Source organism: Myotis davidii, unplaced genomic scaffold (genome assembly GCF_000327345.1).
Source record: "Myotis davidii unplaced genomic scaffold, ASM32734v1 scaffold18, whole genome shotgun sequence".
NCBI classification, from domain to species: Eukaryota; Metazoa; Chordata; class Mammalia; order Chiroptera; family Vespertilionidae; genus Myotis; species Myotis davidii.
Genome location: NW_006292696.1, coordinates 605,000 through 629,272, shown reverse-complemented (window position 1 = coordinate 629,272; position 24,273 = coordinate 605,000). Strand labels below are relative to the sequence as shown.

The 24,273-nt window shown below is 46.3% G+C and overlaps 1 protein-coding gene across 7 annotated transcripts in view; it reads right to left on the bottom strand.

Moving 5' to 3' along the window:
• Positions 1-24,273, bottom strand: part of ABLIM3 (actin binding LIM protein family member 3) — a 106,531-nt gene extending 82,258 nt beyond the window's left edge. For all 7 annotated transcript variants that reach the window (XM_006766220.2, XM_006766221.2, XM_006766222.2 and 4 more), the window contains exon 1: positions 24,198-24,273. In XM_006766220.2, coding sequence (XP_006766283.1) covers positions 24,198-24,210 — 13 coding nt within the window. In that variant the 5' untranslated portion in view covers positions 24,211-24,273. The remainder of the gene's footprint in view (positions 1-24,197) is intronic.

Below are 24,273 nucleotides of genomic sequence, written 5' to 3'. Positions count from 1 at the left end.
GTGTGCAGCGCCCCAACCCCCTGATCGGCCCTGCTCTGTGCGTGACTGGGTGGCGCTGCAACCTCCCTATCGACCCTGCTTTGAGTGTGACAGGGGGCGGTGCCCAACCCCCCAATCAGCCCTACCCTGAGCGTGACTAGGGGTGGCATCGCAACCTCCCAATCTGTTCTTTTCTGTGTATGACTGGGGATGGCGCCCCAACTCCCCAATTGGCTGTGAGCCAGACCACGGGCTGCAACTAGAGATTGGGCCTGACCTCTGCCACCTGGGAGCAGGCCTAAGCCAGCAGGGCGTTATCTCCCAAGGGGTCCCAGACTGCGAGAGGGACAGGCTGGGCTGAGGGACCCCCCTCGCCCCTGAGTGCACAAATTTTTGTGCACCGGGCCTCTAGTATAAATAGAAATAGAAATAGAAATCATATCTGAGAATTAAAAACACACACAAAATAACCCAGATGCATGCATTCCATTAGCAGTCAGAGTGATGCCTTCATTGTACTTCACCTCTGGAAGACCCCACTCTGTCCTCACGAGAGAATGAGAGTGAAAAAAACAAAACACTTTGTAGGGCTGTCACAAAAACAGGGTTGATCCTGTGGACCATGCAAAGGGTCTCAGGCATTTTCAGGGTCCCTGGAACAACTTTGAAAACTTTGTACTAAAGGAATACTAATGCCATAGAGATAACTTCCTGCAGAGGAATCAGGGCAAGCTGCTTGGAAATGCCACACTTGAGCTGACCCTTGCAAGATGGGTGGCATCCAGACACCCCACATAGACATAGACACCTCTTCTGCTGGCCCACTACATGGTTCTATATCAAGAGTAGGCAAACTGTGGGTGGAGAAGCAATTCTGGTTCACTGTTTGTCTTTGTAAATAAAGCTTTATTGGAAAATAGCCATGCCCACTCATTTACGTGTTGTCTATGACTACTTGCTAAAATAGCAGAATTGAGTAGTTGATCTGCAAAGCCTCCATCTGGCCCTTTCCATAAACATTTTGCCAACCCCCATTCTTTAGAATATTTATAAATGTAAATATATAAATAAACTTGATGTTGAACGACTTTTTTTAAAAAAATCCACCTCTCTAGTGAGTGGGTAAAAACATGGGAAAGAAATACCTCCATCAGGTAGGATTAAAAGACTATTATCTTGGTCAGTCATACTGACACCTTTGATTTCTAGTCTTCCAACACAGCGTAAGATTTGGGGCAGGTCACTTACCCATTTTGGGATGCTAAGGAGGATGGATTAGACAGGGACAACTTTACCAGCTGTCCAGAGATTAAATGGGCTGCCTTTCTAGATTATGAGCTTCCCACATGTGGGAAGCTGGTTGGGGCTGCATGATCACCAGGCTCAATAGACAGGAATCAGGTCTCTGGAAATCAGATGTATAACTGTACTAAATTAGGGAGCACAAACTGAGTGCTTAAGGAGGTAGGTAGGTCATGCTAATGAATGAGTGGGCTGGGGTAAGATGAAAGGAGGGAGAGATGTGGCCCAACAGGCATAGGTGGCCCCTACTTGGTTCATTGGTTTCCTGCCATTTGGGGACATGAGCTCAGTGAAAGGAGACATCTGGATTTTAAAGTAAAATCTCCCAGTTTTTATAGGATGGCTCGAATATTAAACAAATAAAAAGAACATTATGCGAGTCAAATAAAACACATTAATACATCATTTTGTCACCCAGACCACCAGGATAAGGTGAACTTTTGTGCCTTTTCTAGCTTAAATATGCCTTGGTTCTAAAATAAAAGCAATCCCTTATATTTATTGAGGGCTTTTGGATTTTCAGTGTCTTGACATCTTATCTCATGTTTTTGTATTTAATAGCACACTGAGGACCAGAACCCAGGACTTCCTATGCCCAGTCTAGTGTTCATGTTAAGGTTGCAGGATCCACCATACCAGAAAAAAAGATTTGAACTTAGCAGAGTGGACGGGGTGCAATAAAATGGAGATGGTCAGTGAAGGCAGAGAGTTCATCAGATTGAGTGAGTAGGAGAGTCAGTAACAGGTGGTGGGTAGACATTACTGACTAGAGCAGCACACATAGAGAAGACAGTCCATCTGGGTCTCAAGAGGAGCTGCTCCACCCAGACTTTCCTTGACTTCAAAGGTCCAGAAGCCAATAGATTCTTGTTTAACTTGAGTAATTTGAACTGAGTTTTGGTCACTTGCAATTTAAGAGTTTCTACAAAGTCTTAAGGCGGGGATTAAAATGTTGTTCTATGGTAGTACAAACACAGCCAGAGACAATCCTATCTAATAAAGAGAGAATATGCAAATTGACTGTCATGCTGTCACAAAGATGGCTGTGCCCACAGTGGAGGTGGGGTTTCTGTAAGGAACCTTAACAAGCAATTAGCAGGGACCTGAGGCTATGTGGCACTGGGCTGGCACAGGGCACCTGAGGCTGCGCACCCTGCCCAGTGTGGCTTGACAGGGGCCCTGAGGCTGCACCCCCCCCTGCCTGGCGAGGCTTGACAAGGGTGAGGCCAGCTGGATCTGGATCTCACCCAATAGGGGTGGGGCTGGCTGGGTCTGGTTCTTGAACAATTTTGAGGTGCTGCGGGTGGGCGGGGACTTGACTCTGCGTCCTGCAGCGCGCCCCAGACTCTGACAGGGGGAAGATTTTCATGTACATTTTACTAATTTTCTTTCGTCTCTGACACTTCTATTATAGAGAAAGGGCAAATAGCAATATTAAAATATTTCCTCTAATTAATCCCTTTTTAATGTGCATGAATTTCATGCACCGGGCCACTAGTATGTAAATGAATGGTCATGATTGTGTTCCAATATAACTTTATTTACAAAAATAGGCAGTGGGCCAGAATTGGCCTTTGAGACCCAATTTGCCCACACATGCTATAGAATTAGTCACTGGGGAGCAGAAGAAGTATGTGTCTGTGCTGACTGTCCTGATGCCACCCAGCTTTCAAGGCCAGCTCAGGCGTCATGTGGCTGGGTTATTAGACTAGATATCCCTACCCACTATGACATTCAAGGATGCTTTGGCCTGATTTGTCTCAGGATACAGAGGTAGAATTGCCATCCTCCAATTCAAGCAATGTTTTGAGGGAAAGTGTCCTCCAACAAAATGCCTCCAACCATAAATACCAGTTCTATAACTGAGCATATGTTGGTGGAAACCTCAACTCATACTGAGCCAGTTAAAATGCAAGGAAGGACAGCTAGCATATCTTTCAAGTTAGAGTCCAGGCTGTTAATTACTTTTGCAAAAGCAATACATAAACATGCAGATGGCAACTGTAGTAAATATGATCATCTATATATAAACATCAAAATCCAACCCATTCCTCAAGGCCTATCTCGTATGAAACATTTCTAGAAATATATCCAGGTCTCCCCCCTCACTCCCCTCCACATATGAGCTCTCTTTCTTTTTTACAACGTCAGGATGCATACTTCTGATGACTAAGCAGTGGCTCCCAAACTTGAGCATGCATCAGAATCCCAGGATATCAAAACACAGATTGCTAGGCTCCCCGCCTCCCCTGAGTTCCTGATTCAGTAGGTCAGAGTGGGGCTGAGTTTCCAGGTGATACTAATGCAGCTGGTCTGGATACCACATTTTGAAAGCCACACTGACCTGGAGCATAGTGTCATAATATCGTCACTTTTGTGCTTGCTTTATTTCCCTAGCAGATTGTAAATTACTTGAGGAGGGATGCTACTCATGTTTACATACCCTGGAGTATTCTTGTGGGCATTAAACAAACATTTAGACACATCCATGGGATGAAATGAGGAGTTTCATCAGGATAAGTTTTTGGTCAGGATAACTTGACAGCTGTTTCCTACAACAGGTATTGCTTGCACCCACAAGGAAGCCAAATGAAACAGACTTGTTCCCAAGAAGTAATCAGTACAGGAAATTTCTGTGGCTAAACCACACTGTAATAGAAATCACAACACAGTCAAGTTTCAAGTTCAACATCTGGTGGAAGACCAAAACCAAAGTGAAATTCATCAAATGGTTATGCAACCTTTCCTATACATAATGTGGTTACTAGGTGTATGTGTGGGGAGGGTGGGGGTGGACAATAACAAATTGTGGTTGGAGCATTGTCCCATACACCAAAAGGTTGTGGGCATGTGCCTAGGCTGCAGGTTTGTTCCTGAATGGGGCGCATATGGGAGGCAACCAATCAGTGTTTCTCTCTCTCTCGCTCTATCTCAAATAAAAGCATATCTTCAGGAAAGGATTAAAAAAATAAAAGAAAAAAAATGCTGAAGGTTATCTAAATACCCTTTATAACTGGTTCTCAATCTTCCTAATGCCGCGACCCTTTAATACAGTTCCTCATGTTGTGGTGACCCCCAACCATAAAATTATTTTCGTTGCTACTTCATAACTGTAATTTTGCTACTGTTATGAATTGTAATGAAAATATCTGATATGCAGGATGTATTTAGGCGACCCCTGTGAAAGGGTCGTTTGACCCCCAAAGGGGTCGCGACCCACAGGTTGAGAACCACTGCTTTATAGGGAATCCAAGAAAAAAAAGTATGTTGGGAATCAGAATGTGACTGTATTTGGAGACAGGGTTTTTAAAGAGATGACTAAGTTAAAATGAGGACGTTAAGGTGAACTGCTGTCCAATAAGATGGCTGTCATTATAAGAAGAGGGGATCAGGACACAGACATGCACAGAGGGAAGGCCACGTGAAGACACAGGGAGAAGATGATCATCTCCAAGCCAAGGAGAGAGGCCTCAGAAAAAACCAGCCCTGCTGATCCCTTGATCTCAGACTTTTAGCCTCGAGAACTATCATAAAACAAATTTCTGTTGTTTAGGCCACCCATGAGTGGCATTTTTTTATGGCAGTCCTAGAAAACTAATATAGATGCCAGATCATTATTTTAAGTAGTACAAAGGGTATAAGAGCTGCAGGGAATCAAGACCATGCAATACCCCTCAAGCAGATGATGTCCTGTACCACCTACCCCTTGTCTCAGTCTTATCATCTTATGCCTGGGGGATCCCAACAGGTCCTAACTGGCCTCCTTTCCCCTCTCATTCTCCACACAGCAGCCAGAGTGATGCTTCCAAAATGCAAATCTGATGATGCAAATCCGATGATGCTTGATCCTGACCCCACCTCCTCCAGCGGCATTTAACACCATTCAGTGGTTTCACTTTGCTCTTGGGACAAAGCCAGCCTCCTTGTCATGGTCTCTGAGGCCCTGCATGGCTTCTCCCTGCCAGCCCCACCCCCCAACTCAACTCAAACCTACCTCCCTACTAGCAGTAGATGACAGCTATCCTGTTCCCTCTCAACACTGGGAGATTCCCTTTCACAACAGACATGCCAGAGGCCCTTCCACGTTCAGATGTGTTACCCGTCCTGGAAAATGCATGCTGAGGCCAACGGCTTTCGGCAGGAAGAATTCCCGACTGTTTAGGCCCCACTGTCTTCCTCACATTAGTCACTGGTAGAAACTGTCTAAGGAGCAGCTGAAAAGTGTCAGAGCCTTGACCGAGCTGTCTGCAGGGTGTTCTTCCCAAACTAGACCTGGCGGATCCCGGTGACAGGCACCATTCACCTGGGAATTGTAAAAGGAGCTGAAGGGTGAAATTCTGGGCCTGTCGGCCAAAACACGTCACCTGCTCTGATGGGCATGATGAAAGGATTCTTTCTTTTTGGTCTGGGTTGCTCACTGTCTTTCCAGACACAAAGAGAGGAGCAAAGCCTCTGTCCTATGCTCACTGTTCTGCATAGCTTTTTATCACCATTTAATTACAGAGAGCACACTTTCTGAATGAGATACTGAAATGCATGGTTGGATGCATGACCTAACAATGGATCCTAGTACCTGAAATCAGGACAACTTAACCAAAGGATACTAGATTCATAATGAACCGACTCTTTCTACCTTGCCCCATTTACCTATAACCCAAATAAAGCTGGATTTGCCTTGTGCTCAATTTCTGTGTAGAATTATATTAAATTTTAATGAAGAAACATAGCCAGCAACCAAAAGTAGTAAACAACACACAATTCAAACATATGTTCTCTATCAAAGAATAGCCAAGAAAAGAAGGCATCTGCTTAATAACTGGCAAAAACAGAGGCCAATTCAAAGGCTTTTTCATTCATTGCCTCATTTAATTGACATTAAACATCTGAGTCAGGCCAGAGGACATTCTTCCTGTTTTACAGATGAGAAAACTGAGGGTTAGGGAACTGAAGAAGGGCCCAGACTCCAACATACCCCTTCTCACACCTAGTTCAGGGAACTTTCTTTTCTACACTAACACACACCACTAGACTTCCTTGCCACCATTTTGCATCCTAAAATATTATTATTTCCTGGGACTAATGTCAGCAAAAAAATGATTATTGCTGATATGAGTTCACAATATCCAAGAGATTCATTACCATTTGATTTTCAAGCCCCAGTTAAAAGCTCAGACAAGAGGGAGCAAACATCACTGAAGCATACAAGCATTTTCACTCTCACAGCCTCTCTAAACTAGATTAATGCTTCTAAAAAAAATCCTACCAGAATACCTCTCTCCTAGCCAAAGAGGCATTCTGTCCCCAGTCGACTCTGGGAACCCTGGTACAATAATTAACATGTGGGCCAGAGGCCCAAACTCATTGGCACAGGACAGATTCTCAGATGAGAAACAGTAGCCCCAAATCCTACTCACATAAAGGGCTTATTGCCATTATCTGCTGAAAGGAATACGGATTTCAAGGGAGACAGCAAGGTAGAGAGAAAGCATAATTTTGGCTTTGGAGGATGTAGGTGGGGGGAGGGGCACACATCTCCCCTGTTTCAAAGCCCCTTACATTTTCACCAGAGCATTCCCTAAGTTCATGCCCTCCGTGGACTTTGCTGCTGCCAAAGAGCATTTCCCCATAGCACTGACGTCACAAAGCCAAAATAATCCAGGTCAGCCAACACATTCCAGTCCTAAAACAGGAGGTTTCAGAGTTCTTGCAGACAGGATTAGCTGTGGGTGATGCCGGGTGCCCTGGGCTCAAGAGTGGCTGCTTGGCCTGGGGCTGACTCCATGGAGAGAAAGGCCTCAGTGAGGGCGTTCAGATCCAGAACCCCTCCCCGCCAAAAAGGTGGTTTGATTACTAGAGGGAGAGAGAGGGAGGGGATTAGGCCAAAAAGCTCCCCAAGATGGGTCAGAGGTCTGAAAAGTGCCGAACAAGATGATGGGTGTGGACACAGGCATTCATTCCACTTGCTCTTGGGCCCTGTGCTGGGCATGGACGTGGAGGGCCCTAGAGGTGGAGGACAACTCCTGTGTGTTAGGTAATTAGATTGTTTGTATTTCAGCTTCTTCTTGACCTAGAGCAGGGGTGGGCAACCCCTGGCACGCGTGCCAAACATGGCACGCCAGTAACTTTTGCTGGCACAAGAAACCCTCTCTTATAATCTTACATTTACAGTTTTTTTCTTAATATCACCTTTTTTATTCTTCAGATAAATTCAGTGTAGGTGCATCTTAGGTAAATAAATAATTTTACATAACATGTATACATTAAAAAATAAATGTATTTTTCATCATCATATACTGTATTTTTGCCGCTCAAATGAATTTTATTATTTCTTCAAGGTTCTTCACATACGTACCCTTAAGAGATATCAAGTAGGCGTAACATGGTCTCAAAAAATCAGGGTTGGCACGCAGAAGAATTTTGAGTCTGAGATTTTGCTGGTTTTGGCATGCACTCACAAAAAGGTTGCCCACCCCTGACCTAGAGAAAGATGCAGAACCCCCAGGCTACATCCCAACAGAGGGACCACAAAGCATAGCTACACATGGAAGGCGTCCCAGCCTTCCTAAGGACAGGATATCCTAAAGCTGCCCTGAGTCCCTTGACACAGAAAGCTTTTCCTGAGTGAGCACGCTACACTGACACCAGCATTATCTGGTATCTCTTTTCCAGCACCCAGGAAGCCCCAGGGAAGACCTGGCTCCAAGCAGAAAGTGCCAAGTCAACACAAACAGATAAAGTCCATGTACTGAAGCTCATGTTCGTTGGCGCAGTTATCTATTCCGCAATGTTTACTGGCTGATTTCTATGTGCTAAGGACAGGGGGTACATTGGTAAATAAAAAAAAAAGGCATTTTCCTCTCCTTTGGGAGTTTACAATCTTCAGGAAAGATACGTAGTAAGTAAATAAAAACATAAACAGATAATAAAACTGTGACAAGTAGAATGAAGGAACAGAATAAGGGGTGGGGACAGGCAATCTGAAAGTAAAACATTTCATCTGAAACTACAAAAGGCAAGGAAGCCTGTCATGGAAGACCAGGGGCAAGAGCAGTGTAGGTGGAGCAACAGCATGTGCCAGGGCCCTGAGGCTAGAAAGCCCATGGTGAGCTCAAGGAGGCTAGTGCAGCTGCAATATGAGGGCCAGGGAGAAACCTGAACAAAATAAGTTGGAGAGGAGGCTCTTGAAATATACAAAGGTCAAACGTTTACCAAGCACGTTCCCAGGTGTTGTTATAGTTGAAACAGCCCTTTGAGGTAAGCAAGGCTGACAGGATGCACCCATTGAATTGATGAGGATACTCGGAGATGTCACAGAGTTAGTAGGAGAGCTGAGATTGGAGTCAATCTTCCGTTTCTAAGCCTAGGAATCTTTTAAAGGGTCTCTCTCTCTCCCTCTTTCTAATGAGTAATGAAATACCCTATATAATAAAGAGCTAATATGCAAATGGTCATCATGCCCTGGTGCCCTCGTGCCCTTGCGCCCTCGCGCTGGGGCCAAGGGACCTGAGGCCAGGCCAGGGGACCTGAGGCTGCGCCCCCCGCCTGGCGCCTGGCTGGGGGTCCTGAAGCTGCACCTCCCACCCTGCGGGGCTTGACGGGGGTGGGGCCGGCCAGGTCTGTGTCTAACAGGATTTCAAGGCACACACGGGTGAGGGGGGACTTGACTCTGGGTCCTGCAGCACACCCCAGACTCTGATAGGAGGGAGATTTTCATATACATTTTACTAATTTTCTTTCATCTGGCCACTAGTATAGATTATAATTACAATGAGTTTTTTTAGAAAGATACATAAATCCATGTAAACAACATCTCAATCAAGATAGGATACATTTCCATCACTCCAGATAATTTGCTGCCACCTTTTGCAATCAGTCTCTGCTCCCTACAACTAGAGGCAAACTCTGTTATGGTTTCCATCCACATAGATTAGTTGTGTCTGTTCTTGAACTTCGTATAATGGAATCATACAGTATGTGCTCTTGTTTGTCTGGCTTCTTTCACCCAGCATGCTTTTGAGATTCATTCATGCTGTGGCATGTACCAACAGTTGGTTCGTTTGTTTGCTCAGTAGTATTCCATTGTGTAAATGTACCACACTTTATCCATTTGTCTATAGATGAACATCTGGTTATTTCCAGCTTTGGGATGTTATGAATTAAGCTGCCAGGAACATTCTTGCACCAATCTTTTGCAAGATATACGTTTTCATCTCTCAAGGGTAAATACCTAGGAGAGTTGCTGGATCCTAGGTAGGTGATAGGTGAGTTGTTAAGAAACTCACAGTTTTCCAAAGCTGTTGTACCATTTTATATTCCAACCACAGTGTACAAGGAATTTCAGCCATTTTGGAGGGTATAAAACAGTGGTTTTGATTTGCATTTCCCTCATGACAAATGATATTGAACACTTTTTGTGTGCTTATTGACCATTTGCATATGTTCTTTTGTGAAGTATCTGTTAGAACTTCTTGCCCATTTTTGCTGCTTTGAGTGTTCTAAGAAGTCATCACTTCTCTCAAGGTCATAAGACATTCTCCTGTATTTTCTTCTAGAACCTTTAGTTTATTTAGGTCTATGATCTATCTAAAATTAATTTCTGTGTGTTGATTAGTGATGAATGGACTTGTCAAGTATGAGGACTCCTTTATTTTTATTTTAGATTTTACTTTTTATTGTGGCATAACTTGCATAGAGTCAAGTACACAAATCTTAAGGGTAAAGCTCAAATACTTTATATATGTAAACATCCATGTAGCCACATTCAGATCATTTGAAGACTCCTTTTTAATGTCGAGTATATTTGTTAACCTCTCTCTATCAGTATTGCATTTAAGTAATAGGTATGGTAGCTTCTTGCCATATTGATTTTTCTCAAACCCATGCATATGACAGAATGTTATTCATTTGAAGCTTGGTGCACACATGGATTTGTAAGCTCCAGCAATAATCCTCTGGCTCCCAAGTGGTTTGTGGCTTGCAGTTGGGAGCAAATACACTATACTCTACAAGAAGAGTGCTAGGAAATGCACATGAATAAACCATGTTGACTTATAGCAAATGAGCGGAAGCCTAAGAATGTTTTAAACAAGGGCCAGGGACTTCAGAAGAGGGAATACAATCACTTCAGGGGGGGATATGAGAAAGCTGGAGTGGAAGAGTCTTTTAGCCTAAAGATGGCTAGGATTCTGATAGATGGGGATGGTTGTAGGAGGTAATTGCCAATGGCATGAACAGTTAAAAAATGCACCTTAGTTAGAATCCAGCTGAAACCAGTGTAAGCAAAAAGGGAATTTTTTATTGTTGTTCTTACAACCAGAAGGTCTGGGGTAGGGGTGGTGGTAGGTAGCCTCTGGCCTCAAGTCTGTCTGGATGCAGGGGCTTCACTATATGGTCAGAGAGCTGACGTTCTCTATTCTCAGATAGCTTCTTCTCACATACTAGACAAGTATGGCCACGTATCCCCCAACCCTCATCTCCTCAGCTCAGCAACCTCAATCAAATGAGTACTTCTTCCCAGTATCTTCTTATCCAATTTCAGGAAATACTCTGGCAGGCTTCTCTTGGGTTAGTGTCTACTGATGAACAAATCCTTGTGGCTAAGGGAGATAGGAAACTCTGGTTGGCTAGTCTAGGTCCTATGCCATCCCCGGGGGAGGTGCAGAACATCACAATGGACAGCCCATTAGTACTACAAGGAATCGAGAGGAGTTCTTGCAAAGAATCAGAAGGACGGATGATAAAACATACTGGACAGACAACACAGCACTGTATTGCATTACAAGGGAATATGGGCCTTGAGTAGGAAATGTGAATGGGGAGCAGCGCAGGAGGAGGCTTTGCTCTGGGCACTGAAGCATTAGCCTGGAATGTCTGTATTTGCCCGGTCGGGAGAGCCTCTGGCCTGAGGGTCATTCTCTGCAGCCCAGGAGCTGGCTACTGCACAGATTCCAGGGCAGCCTGCGCAGCTGGCATTTGGTTGGCCACTTGAGAAAAGTCAGACAACACCAGAGTGTGTCTTACGGGGTGAGCTGAATATGAAGGCAGCAAACAGAAAAGAGACAGCTTTGTACAGTCCTTCCTGTGTCTGTACTTCCAGTGTATCTTCTCTATTATAGCTGAGGCAAACTCCCCTTAGTTACAAAGATGAACTAAATAAGGATTAGGCATTTCTGTGCCATCATTTTGCATTGGAATGTCAAAATTGGAAAATATCTTGGAGGTCATGTAGTATAGGGGTCAGCAAACTTGGACCCATGGACCAAATCACTCTTCTTTCTTTTTGTAAGTAAATTCGGATTAGACCACAGCCCTGTCCATTTGAGGACACATCATCTGGGGCTGCTTTCATTGCAATGGAGACTGTATGGGCTACAAAGCTCAAAATATTTACTATCTGGCCCTTCACAGAAAAAGTGGTGTGTCAACCCTGGTCTAGTCTGACATGCTTCCTACTCAATTAAGAATGCCCTCTACAACAGTAATTTCACCTCTGATGCATGCCTATGATCAAAAGAAACAATTCATGGAAAGTGTAGGATACAGTCTGATGTATAAGGAGTATTCCTTAAATGCTAGCTAAAAACAATCCTGGGCTATTAATACATAGTCCCCTCTCCCAGTGAAAGATCAAGAGGTGACTCTATCCTAACAGTACCAGGTGTTGATTAATTTGTACAACACACATGTATTTCATTACCTCATCACTATTAAACATTATTGTTTTCTATGTGCCAAGCACTGTGCTAAGTATTTTATGTCCAACCCCTCACTCAGTGCCCCCCAAATATTCCCATCTTGAGAGGAAACGGGAGATTTGGGGATAAAGCAAGTCTCTGGAGGCTGCACAGCTAGTAAGTGGCTGAGCTGGAATTTGAACCCAGGCAGTCTGACTCCACAGCTCCAGTGCTTATCTAATACACTATCTAGGCATCTCGATTTGGTCGGTAACCTAGTTTTCGAAGTATCAGTTCTCACAGCCCCAGAAATCAGAATCAGATAACAGGTCCACCTGTGGGCATAAGGGTGGCAACGCCGACATGAATGCACAGCGGGCTAGGGAACCACTGCCATCCTTTCGGAGCCCACCCCTCCCCTCTCCCACTCACACGGGCACCACTGCACTTAGCCTGCCCTTCCCTGTCTCTGGGCTCTCTGATCCAGCAGGTATGTGTTGCCGGGGAGATGGTCCTAAATAATGCACAGCTCTGGTCGGGTCATTGCTCAGCTCAAAACCTCTCATGGCTCCCCATTGGCCATAGACTGTAACAAATACTCTCCAGCCTGGCATTTAAAACTCTCAACGATCTGATCCTCACCAACTCCCCAGCCTTATTTCCTCACTTCCCACCTACTCAGACGCTACAGAGTGTAGGCAAGCTGGACTTCCTGACATGTCCCCAAACACTCTGTATCTGTTTATTTCGCCCTCCACCCCACCCAAGAGCCCAGGATGCAGACATTGTGCAATAGGGTTTGTGGAATGCGTGCCTGGGAGAAGAGTGAATAAGCCCATCTGGAATGCCCCTTCCTGCCCTTCTCCTCCGCCTAACAGAAGTTCATTCATTCCTCAAGGTCTTCTCCATGCAGTATTCCCAGGTTTTCCAAAGGCATTGGCTTGTCTTCCTCTTCACTTTTCCCGCTCAATACCCATGATGGCTCCCTCTGTCCCTCTGTGATGCTGGAAGGAGGCAGTCGGAGTTCATGCCCCCTGTCTTGTGCATCTCCTACCTCACAGTGCCTGGCACCTCACCATACACAGCAGCGCGGGGATTTGTGTCATTTCCCCAGTGAATGGGAGAGCAGGGCTGGGACATCCAGCAGGAGACCCTAAGAGCAAGCAGCCCCTGACCTTCATCAGAGTAAAATGGGGAGGGACAGTGAAAAGGAGGAAGAAGGAAGGGGTGAAGGGAGGCCTCAGAGCAGGATCGGCATGATTGCAAACACCTGCCCCACCACTTCCTAGCTCGTGTGACCGTGGCCAGGTGACTTTGGATTTGAAGCTCATTTCCCTTTTATGCAAAATGGAATATAATGTTCCTCCTTAAATTCATCTATTCATATATTTATGAGGCTTTGTTACCTATTAAATGTGAGATTTGGGATTAATGACTTCTCTGAGCCTCAGTTTCCTCCCTTTGTAAAAATGAGGATATTAGTGTCTACCTCCTAGGACTTTGTGAGGGTCAAGTGAGTATATGTCTGCGAAGAGCGTAGCGCTGTGCCAGGTACACAGTGAATGTTCAACAAATGTAAACTGTTATTAGCAATCATCACTGTGTGAAGCACGGGAATGCGTTTGGAGGACTCAGCAGTGAACAAAAAAGACAGGTCTGTCACAGAGCCGTCCTGTGGCTTATTGTCAGAAGAGGATAATAGACAGAAATGAAGAGAACAAGCTATTGGGTACAACAGTTACCAATGGTGGCAAGTTCTTTGAAGGATGGTGTGAACCAACATAACAGGGGGACCTTCCTTCGATGCAGAATGCAGGCAATGCCCAGGTAGGATTGTTGCAAGGATTAAAATATAAAACATATACAACATTTACACTCAGATAGGCTATAGTTGGAAAAGAATGTCTCTTGATTAGGAGAAGGAAAAAAATTGATCTGAGGCTAAGGCATCTCAGATGTGGGTTGGGCTTCCCTTTGTTCCAAAAATGCTCCCTCCCACGTCCCTTCTCCCTACATGTCATGGGCCCAGGCTCTTGTCTCTCTCCTTTGAAAGAGGGATTTATGGTCACTTGAGGTTCCTGTACCATATAATCCTGGCATGATAGGCAATTCTCCTTCCAGAACAACACACGCGGACTGAAAATATCTAATTTTATGGTTGCCTTATATCATCCCTGGACAGGCAGGGTCCAGATCTCTGGGCTGTTTCCCCGGATTTCACAAAGCAGGGACAGACCTCCAGCTGCCCTCTCCTGCATGCCGAGAGCAGCCTGTTGTGGGAAGATTTGACACTTGGTGGTGGGTACTTCAGGTGCTTAAAATAGATCAATTGTGCCATTCGACTATTGCAATGCAGTTGTTTCATTGGCCTGGATGGTGGTGGTGAGGGCAGGAGATGACAGCCCATGGAGAAAGACCTGTGCTTTGCACAAAATTAAGCAGATGCCAGGAAGAAGCTTTGGAAATGATACAGGCAGTAGAGTGTGGAATTCTGCCAGGAGAGGGGGTGGGGCTGTTGCAGGAGATCAATTGTGCCATTCGACTATTGCAATGCAGTTGTTTCATTGGCCTGGATGGTGGTGGTGAGGGCAGGAGATGACAGCCCATGGAGAAAGACCTGTGCTTTGCACAAAATTAAGCAGATGCCAGGAAGAAGCTTTGGAAATGATACAGGCAGTAGAGCATGGAATTCTGCCAGGAGAGCGGGTGGGGCTGTTGCAGAACATAGCAGCAACCACAGCACTGGGAGCAACAGGGCGGCAAAGTGGAGCCTGTCTGGACCCTCTTGTCTGCTTGGTGACACACTTAGGAGAGAGGCTAGAGACTTCTGTGTTCCAGGAGTCAATCCAATAGCGTTGTGTGAAATTGTCAAGGGACCACCCATACTCTGAGGCGAACACAAAACCAAGGTGAGGGGCTGGCTCTGACATCTGCCTACTGCCCCTTCAGTACCCTGTCCCTGGCATGTTCGAGTCCTTCCACTGTTCTGGCGGCTCTTTCCCGGCCATGCTCCCCGTGATCCCTGTCCCCCCTTGAACACAAGCTTCGGACACAGTCTAATCAGGGTTCTGCGGAGCAGTGCTGCAACCTCTTCCGGCCCATGCAGCCGGGAATCACATTGTCCAGCAGCCCACATGGCTCCATCCCTTCCTGCCAAACTTGAGATCCACCCACCCCTCCCCCACCCAACTCTCACTCCAGTGGCTGTGCCTGTCGTCAACAACACTGGGAAGTAGTGGCAGCTGAGGAGGGGACGACTTCAGGTCATTTTGGAGAGGTCTGAATGACCAGATGTGGACACAGACTGAACGTGGGAGAGTGAGAGAAAAGGGAATGCACAAGGCCTACTTTCTAATTACTAATTTAGGTGAGTGGGCGGATGGAGGTTCTAGCAATCAACTGGAACCAAGATGTTGAAGCAGTTTTTCCCCTTTATTCTCTTTAAAGAATAAGTTTATTAAACTGTAGGTTTATGTAAGTTTATTAAGATTTAGGCTGAAATACATTGGAATACCCAGGTGGGCAACTTAGCAGATAGTCAGGAGAATGAGTCTAGAGCTAGAGGGGTCTTCATTGTAAAGAAAAAGAGAGCAAGCTTTGCATGAATAAATTAATTCATCAACTATCTTTTGAGCACCTAGTATGTGCCAGGCACGGTGCTTTGCTTTCTATGAATTATTTGCTACCCTGAAGAAAATCGGCCCTCAACTGAAGAAATGAGGTTGGCATTATCTACTTTCTCACCTTTCTTTCTCAAGCAGAACTCCAATTTGACAGAGGAGAGGTTTTGAGTAGCCGTATGGGGGTCAATGTGTGGCCTTTCAGTAACCACTCCTTAGCTGGGTGGGTGTGTAAACTGCCCTTACTGTTAATGGAGCTGCAGCTGTTGACTTGATGTCCTCAACTGCACCAGGCATGTCCCCTGAGCCAGAATAGCCTTGGGAACAGTTTAGCCTCCCCGGGCACCTTCCTTTGGGCTGGAAAAGGTGCCCAGAGCTGGAACCAATTATCCAGAATTTCCTTCCTTCGGTCTGTGCCTCAACCCCTACTCCTAGGTTCCCCTGGAAACAAAACTGACCTCTGGGAGATGGGGCGGGACGTTGTTTGCCCAACTGTATCCAACAGGATATGATATCTCCCTCCTGGGAATAGCTCAGCTGGGGAAATAAGGACATGCAGTAGGGTTTTGCTCACTTCAAGAGGACCTCAGTAGCATGGCAGTGTTAATCAATTGCTAACTCCAGACAGGACTTTCTTTCATAATAATTAACAGATATGCTGCAGTTTCCACATCTCTGTGTGAAGACACACTTCTCCATGTTTGATGTTACATGGATCATCTACTAGACAGGGTTTAACAATTCAAATGCTTACAGCAGCAAGGGAACATAAAAACACTCAGCTGCTCTTGTGCAAGTTAATAGGAAGTGGTGGCGATAGTGGCACACTGGAGGCCAGTACCCGCACCACTGAAAACAGCAATCCGACTGACTGACTGTTTTCACACAGGAAAATGGAGCCAGGGATACAAGACCTTCCAGTTGTTTCTTTCAGAGAAGCTGTAAATCCTAATTTTGATTTTCTGATTTCTCAGTGTTGGTAGATGATTCAAATTCATTGAAAACCTGGTGTAGGGCAATTACAACATGTCCTGTCATGCTGGTCACCAGCTGGCCCTGTTTGATCTGTGAAGGCAAGGGCCATGTCTGTTATGTTTACTGCTGTGTGCCCAGCATCAGGCCCAGTGCAGAGGTTGGCCAGTAAATATCTGTTGAGCGAACAGATGAGTAAACCAATTCTTATTCCCCGTATTGGACATTCCCAGAAACTAGGCAGATTGGAAACCGGTACCATGACTGTTCATTCCGTTACACTATGAGATGTGACAGTTGTGCATAATGACCTGAACGGAGGGTCAGGTGGGAAGTGTGTGTTTTTTGCAGACAGACCAGCTGGGGGCTACCAAGGCACTGGGGACCTCCTACATGTGAACTCTCCCCTTCAGGTTCCCAGAGGTGGTGAAATTAGGGTTTAAACACCAAGAGTAGGCAGATAACCTTTGTGACACATGTTTTAATAATAAACTATCACTAGCCCAGGGGAATAGCCAATATTCAGGGGAAACCAATACACAACAAAATCTTCTCCTGCAGGGGATGGGGGCGGGGGGGAGTCATTTACTTAACAAATACTATGCTATGGCTAGAATTGTGTACCCCAAATTTATATTTTGGAGTCCTAATCCCTAGGACCCCAGAATGTGACCTTCTTTGGAAATAGGGTCTTTACAGAGGTAAGCAAGTTAAAACAAAGTCATTAGGGTGGGCCCTAATCCAATACCACTGGTATCCCTATCAAAAGGGGAAATATGGACACAGAAACAGACATAATGGGAAGATAATGTGAAGAGAGAAAGGGACAAGACCAAAGAAGGGGTCTGAGGACCGGAGGAAGCTGATGAAATGAGAGAGGAGGGATCTTGGCCCATTGTACATGGTATATGCATGATGTTTCAACCTCCAGGATGAGCCAGCCCTGGGTTTTGTGCCTAGGAAAGCCATATCATTCAGGATATGGGGAGCACAGCATTTATGGGATACAGAATTGACTTTGGTGCTCAGGGCCTCTGGCACCCTGGGGTCAACTGCATCTCCTGTAGACCAAGGAGAGAGGCCTGGCACAGAATTTTCCTCATGGCCCTCAGAGGGAACCAACCCTGCTGAAACCTTGGTTTTGGACTTTTAGCTTCCAGAAGTGTGAGATAGTACATTTCTGTTTTTTAAGCCTCCCAATTTGCAGTACTATGTTATGGCAGCTCTAGCAAATTAATATACACTATTTTTATTTGTTTTATAGACACGTGTTATATGCCCAGGCATTGTTTTAAGCAATTCACAACTATTAACTTACTCATTCTTTACAAAAACTCTATGAGAGAGGTACTGTTATTATGTTCCCTGTGCTTATCACTAGAGGTGAAGAGCTGAGGTACAGAGGGGGTAAGTGACTTGCCCAAGGTCACACAGCAAGTGTGAGGGCAGAACTGGAATTTGAATTCAGCTGTTTAGTTCCATTCTGTGCCCTTAAGAGCTACAGGAGAACAATTTAATTGGCAAAGGTGCTTATATACTTCTGGCTGTTTTCTGTTCTTTTACAATGGTATCTGGCTAATGTTGGGTATCAGCCAGCTGTTGACCATTCACCACGGCAGATGTTATCTAAGCAAGATAAAGCTTTTGCCAGATAGGAAAGCTGGAGTTCAGAATTGATATCACTTCCTTTATGCAATACAACTACTCTTGAAACCACATTGTAATTTGCAGAGATGTGTTATAGTCATCATATTGTTCATGGTTTTTCAATTCTTCCTTACATTATTCCTCTGACCCCCCTTAGCCTTAAGTAATCGTTCGTCAACTATGGTTTCATTTGGGAAGCACTGTTGTTGTGTTTTTTAAATCTCTGTTCTTATAAAGTATACAGTCATCTTTATTTTATCTGTTTTGCAAATATAGAATTTTTTTAGAGGGCATCCTATGTGCTTGTATTTGTAAAAGCACATTTTCTCAAGGAATTCTTAGAGTTCCTGACATGGTCAACGACATCAGCAGAGGAAGGTCATCATGCTCCTTGTGCTGCATATCTTTAGTTCTGAACTCCCTGGCTCTCCAGATCCACTCTGCTCACTTCTCTACCCTGCAGTGTACCCTCGGAGGCTGACCATGATGTGCCTTCCTTGCTCTCTGGCTCTTGGTTGGATTGAGCCAATGGGGAGCACTGTAGGAGATCTGTGGGGTTGCCATGCATGGGCTGGCTGCCTTTTGGGAGCCAGGGGCCACAGCTTCTGCCAGGCAGTCCTTACCCTATAGTGTGCTGGGTCTCTGGGTCCCTTTATTTTTTATTTTTTGCCCATCAGGCCTGGGGACAGTTGTGATATGAGTGGTAATGAGCTGCTGTTACTATCCTCCTGGTACTGGACCATCCTCGCTTCTCCTCGTTTATTTCTCTACACCCTTCTTAAACACTTGCAAAGACGCCTTCTATTTAGCACCCTTCAAATTGCCCATCTGTTCCCTGCCAGGACCCTAACAGATAGACTCTTCTTCTCCTACATCCTATTAACTCAATCAGGTGATTTTCTAAAGGATCCTTCCCCTTATTTCTATTCTTACAACCATCAAAATCCTGGCCCTCAGGCTTTTCCTGAACTAGTGTAATTATCTCTCACCCAGGATCCTAACTTCCTGCATTGCCCTTTTCAACCCAGGCCATATACAACAGCAGGTTAATAATCTCCCTGAAAGCTGTGGCTTCCCTATGGACAGAACCTGGTGGTGGCTACAATACCTTCAGCAAAACAGGCTAATTTTCAGCCAGAGGGGTTGGCTCTGATGATACCATCATTGCAGAACTTTGCTCTACTCAGCAGCCAACTCAATTTCAGGTTCAGTTCCTTCCCTGAGACTCAGTGCCAGTGAGTTTCTCATGTTATTTCACTTAATCCTCACAACAACCCCTGTACATTGGCATTACTGCTCACATTTTACATTCGATAAAATTCAGGCTCAGAGACAAGATCTGTCCTGCCCAAGATCACAGAGAGAGTACACCAAAGGTCTTGCATTTGAACTTGGGAATCTATAATTCAGAGCTCAGGTTCTTACCACCCCAGGATGGTGTTGCTTATCCCATGACATCTTTGTGGGGGTTGAATGACCCCTCAATACTCCCTTCAACAAAACTTGTTGACATGCCAGTCCATGACAGAGACCCAGGAAGAGGTCAGAGGGCAGGAGGAAGGTGATGATGGCTCTAGGCACCCTTGTACATGATATGCATCTTGCTTCAACCTCCAGGATGAGCCAGTGCTGGGTTTTGTACCAAGGAAAGCCATAGCTTTCAGGAGCTCTGCGACTTCCGACCCCAAGTAAGGAACACAGCATTTTATGGGACACAGAAATGACGCTGGTGCTCAGGGGCTCTAGCATTCTGGGGTCAACAGTCTCCCTTCGCTTTGGACCTAGAGGCTTTGGAAATTCTGGGCCAACGTAGGAATGGGAGACACTGACAAGGAATAACCAAAAACTTATTGTTGCCTAAGAATATGCACTTCAGATGGTGGTGCCCACATGGCTCTGGGGCAGCGGTTCTCAACCTGTGGGTCGCGACCCCTTTGGAGGTTGAACGACCCTTTCACAGGGGTTGCCTAAGACCATCCTGCATATCAGATATTTACATTACGATTCATAACAGTAGCAACATTACAATTATGAAGTAGCAACGAAAATAATTTTATGGTTGGGTCACAACATGAGGAACTGTATTTAAAGGGCCAGAAGGTTAAGAACCATTGCTCTAGGGTTTTGTGAGAGCAAGGGATCTGGGGTCAGCTCCTTCCTTGCTGTGTGGTTCAGGAAAATGACTTTGATGGTGTGTGATGACAGACTTGAGGCTCTGAAGGAACAGGATCAAGGTGCATGGAGAGTGCACATTAGGGGGATGCTGCCTGGGCTGGGGAGCTGGGAGGGCTTCTGCAGCTCTGGAGGGTGAGGAGACCAGCTGGGGTGAGGAGGGAGTGGACATAGGAGCAGGCACTAGAGGGAACGGAAGGAGGTATATGGGATGGGAACACAGAGAGTGGTGCAGTGTGGATGAGACAGGCTGTGAGCAAGGCAGGGCCAGGCCACTTGGGCCCTGCAGGTCTCACTGAGGGGTTTCCTCTCACACCTTAAGAGCAATGAGCAATGAACATTTGTAAAAAATTAATTTTAGAGATGGAGGAGGGAGAGAGAGAGAAACATAGATGTGAGAGAGACACATTGATTAGTTGCCTCCAGTTCGCGCCCTAAACCCAAAACCTAGTTATGTGCCCTAACCAGGAATCTAACCTGAGACCTCTTGGTGCACAGATTGAAGCTCCAACCAACTGAGCCACAACCAGCCAGGGCAGGATCCAAATTTTAAGCAGAGTGTGATGTAGAGGGTGGATGGGGAGAATGGAAGGGGCTGGAGTGGATGACGGGAAACCAGCTGGTGGGCTGGTCAGGAGACAAATGACAGATGCTTGGAATTAAGTTGGGCACAGGCCAGGGCACGGAAAGGCTGGTGGTAGACCCAGCAGAGGCCAATGTAGAGGCAATTGCTGTTTCCCCTTTCCTTCCGCTAAGCTCTCTGAGGTGCTGTCTCAGTGTGAGCCCTGGGCTCCTGAGCCCTGCGTGTCCTGCTCATGCCTTTGGTGTCTTCTCCCTGCAGGGAACTCTCCTTTCCCTCCCAGTTGGCTCTGAGGGCCAGACCCACCTGTTACATTCTGCAGGTATGAAACACCACCCACCCCATCATTTCCAAAATTACCCCCTTCTCTCAAATTCCTGTCCTGACGCTCAGCTGGATTTCAGAAGAAAGGAAAATGCACAAAAATGAAACAAGAACGCACACTAAGGTGTCGCTGAGTGAGCACTCCCCCGTTTTTGCCATCTAAGGCATATGTTTCTTATTGATAAAAACAATATACATATGTTTGCAAAGCATTTTTCTCATAATCCAGTGTAATCCTGAAAATCACACTTCTGGGACTCTTCTCAATTTATGATGACGGTGTAACGTCCGAGAGGTTGAGCGATCATATTGTCATAATGCTTGCTACTGTCATGAAGCCAACAGCGGCAACTGCCAAAACAGCCACCGCAGCGACAACGACAGTCTGACCACCATCGCTGACATGATGCCAGCCATGCCCAAGGCACCACATTCTCAATTTTACACAACACAGTAACGTGTCTCTCCATTCCACACCGAGGGAGAGCCTGTCATTCCCGTTTTGTGGATGGGACCGCCATGCTGTGGACCACAGCTAATAAATGGAAAAGGAGAACTGGAACCCAGGACCACCTGATCCCAGGGACCAAGCTCTGTCAGCTCTCACACACTGTCCCAAGACTGCAGCCCCTTCTCCCCAGATGAAGTGATTAGGACTCAATAATAAGCTCATGCTTTGCCCCCCTTCAGGGGTGACCTTGAACCATGGATTAGGAACGGTATGCACTGTCAAACTATCATGCATTCAAGAACCGTTCATAATGCAACTATTAACTCCATGACTTGAAGAAGCTATTGCAAACCTTTAGAAGATTTCACCTATAAGACGGGGGTAATAATGCAGTTCCACAGGGTGGGTGTGAGAGTTTGGGGTGCTCATGCAGGTGAAGTGTTTAGCACAGTGGCTGGGGGAGAGTGAGGACCCAGGAAACGGAAGTGAAAGAGAAGCTGAGTTTCTCTGAGGCTTCATTTCTTAATCTAATGAAGATTAGGTTAAGAATGTCACATAGCAAAGGGGAGAGCATTTTTGCTTAGGTCAGGCCGCCCCAGAGATGTCCTGTCAACACCCTGTTCCTATGTCCTCAGGACCCTGCCACACCTTCACTCCAGAGAGGCCTGATTTCTGCTCTCTCCACCTGCAGGCTCAGGGCTGGGAGGAGCCTCAGTGATGATGGAGCCCAGCCCCTGCGCCCGGAGCCAGTCACTCTACAGTGTTGCCCAGAGAGCACTTCCTCTTATGGGGACTTCAGGCCGCCCAAGTCACTCTACTCTGTTTATTTCCCACTAATCTCCTGACTTAGAAAAAGTGTCTAGAATGACATTTCTGTCAGACCTCATCTTCTGCAGTATTCAACTCTATTGGTCATTCTTTCTTTTCTTTTTTCTTTTTCAAGTAAAATCTCTGTTTCATTCCTTCAAGAATACTCAGTGTTGCTAACAGGACAAGAATTCCTTACAATTCCAGAGAGAGAAAAGGGCAGGGTCAGTGGCTTATTTTGCCTTATTTCTTAGCTCCTTCATCTTTCTGTTCTGTCCTTTAGTGAGAAAGGACTCTGACGGATACAGTTTTTGCTGGAGACAGTGAGAAGTGACAGGCTGTTCACATCTTTATTTGCCTGAAAGCACCAGATGCACACATGTGGCCCCCTAAGTGACCGGGTCTACAGAATTCTGCCCTTTCCCCGAGCCTGGTGTGAAGCCAAAGCACCGTTCCAGGCTGGCAAAACCAGGAGGCACATTCTTTGGCTGAAAGAGGCAAAGCGAGTCCAGCCTCGCTCGCTTGCTCCGCGCAGCCATGTAATACACAATGGGAGGCAGCAGAGAGAAGTCAGACAAATACATAGTAAAGAAATATTTCATTTCCAGCACAGTGGTTTTCGCTCTTTTCCGTTCCTCCTTGCCAACAGCCTGGAAATGGAGGGAAGGTGAGGAAATAGTGGGTTTGGTCTGGACACAGTCTCAAAAGGTTCTGATTTCCCTGGTGTTGTTGCTCAGCTCTAGGTTTTTTAGAAGAAACTTGTAGGTTCTTATATTTGAAGGGTCTCTAATTCAACCCCTCTCATTTTACAGACCATGTGGGATGCAGAAAGGAGACTGATGGGAAAGTCAGAGACCCAAGGAAGTGAATGTTCCTAGGGGTCCCCCGGTTCAATATCCCCACCTGCTGCTGGAATGACCCAGCAAGCTCAGCTGATGAGGGAGCAGGAGGGGGGACTTGACCCAGACCTTCCCTTCAGGGTGGTGCCACAGCGGGTGCCCACGGTCTGAGGGACTCCAGTGATAAGAAATGGACTGGGCCTCTTTGTATTTCTGGCTCCATTTCTCAACAACTGGGGCCCAGCCTCGTAGCAAAATGTCTGGCCCCGGCTCTGCAAAGCAGTTGTTGCCTCTGGCATGTCTTAGAGGCCTTGGCCAAAGGGCCTGTCTCTTTCTCTCCTTCTGGGCATGGCTAAGCAGCCTACAGCGTCCGGGCCCATGGGGCTGCAGGCACTCCGGAGAGGGATCTATTACAATCCCCAGACCCACCCCCTGAGGGGCCAGCCTCCCTGCTCCTCCCAGCTCCAGGACCAGCCGATCTCCGTGGCTTTCCAGCTGTGTGGAGAGAGGTCTCCTCGGAGCCCCCACAGTCAGACAATGGCCACACGACTGCTTCGGAGGCCTTCCCAGGCATTGCTGGAAGGTACAGCGCAGCCTTCCTTGCAGAGGCAAGTGGCTCTGCCAGCCGATAAAAATGAGCAAAATGATCATGGAAAGCCAGACCCCTGTTTCTCCGCGGGAGAGCCCAGAGGGGACCATGAAGGAGGCTGGGGGCCATGTGTCCACCCAGATGCCAGCGTTCCTTCCTCCTTCCAGGCAGCCCTGGCGCAGGCTCCTGCACCTCCCGCCCCCACCCTGTTCCCATGGCGAAGGAGAGGAGGACCCACTTACTGCTCGTGTTCATGGTGATGCCTTTGCACTGGGTCTTTCATTCAATACGGAGGCCCCGGTTGCTTTATCTTCCGAT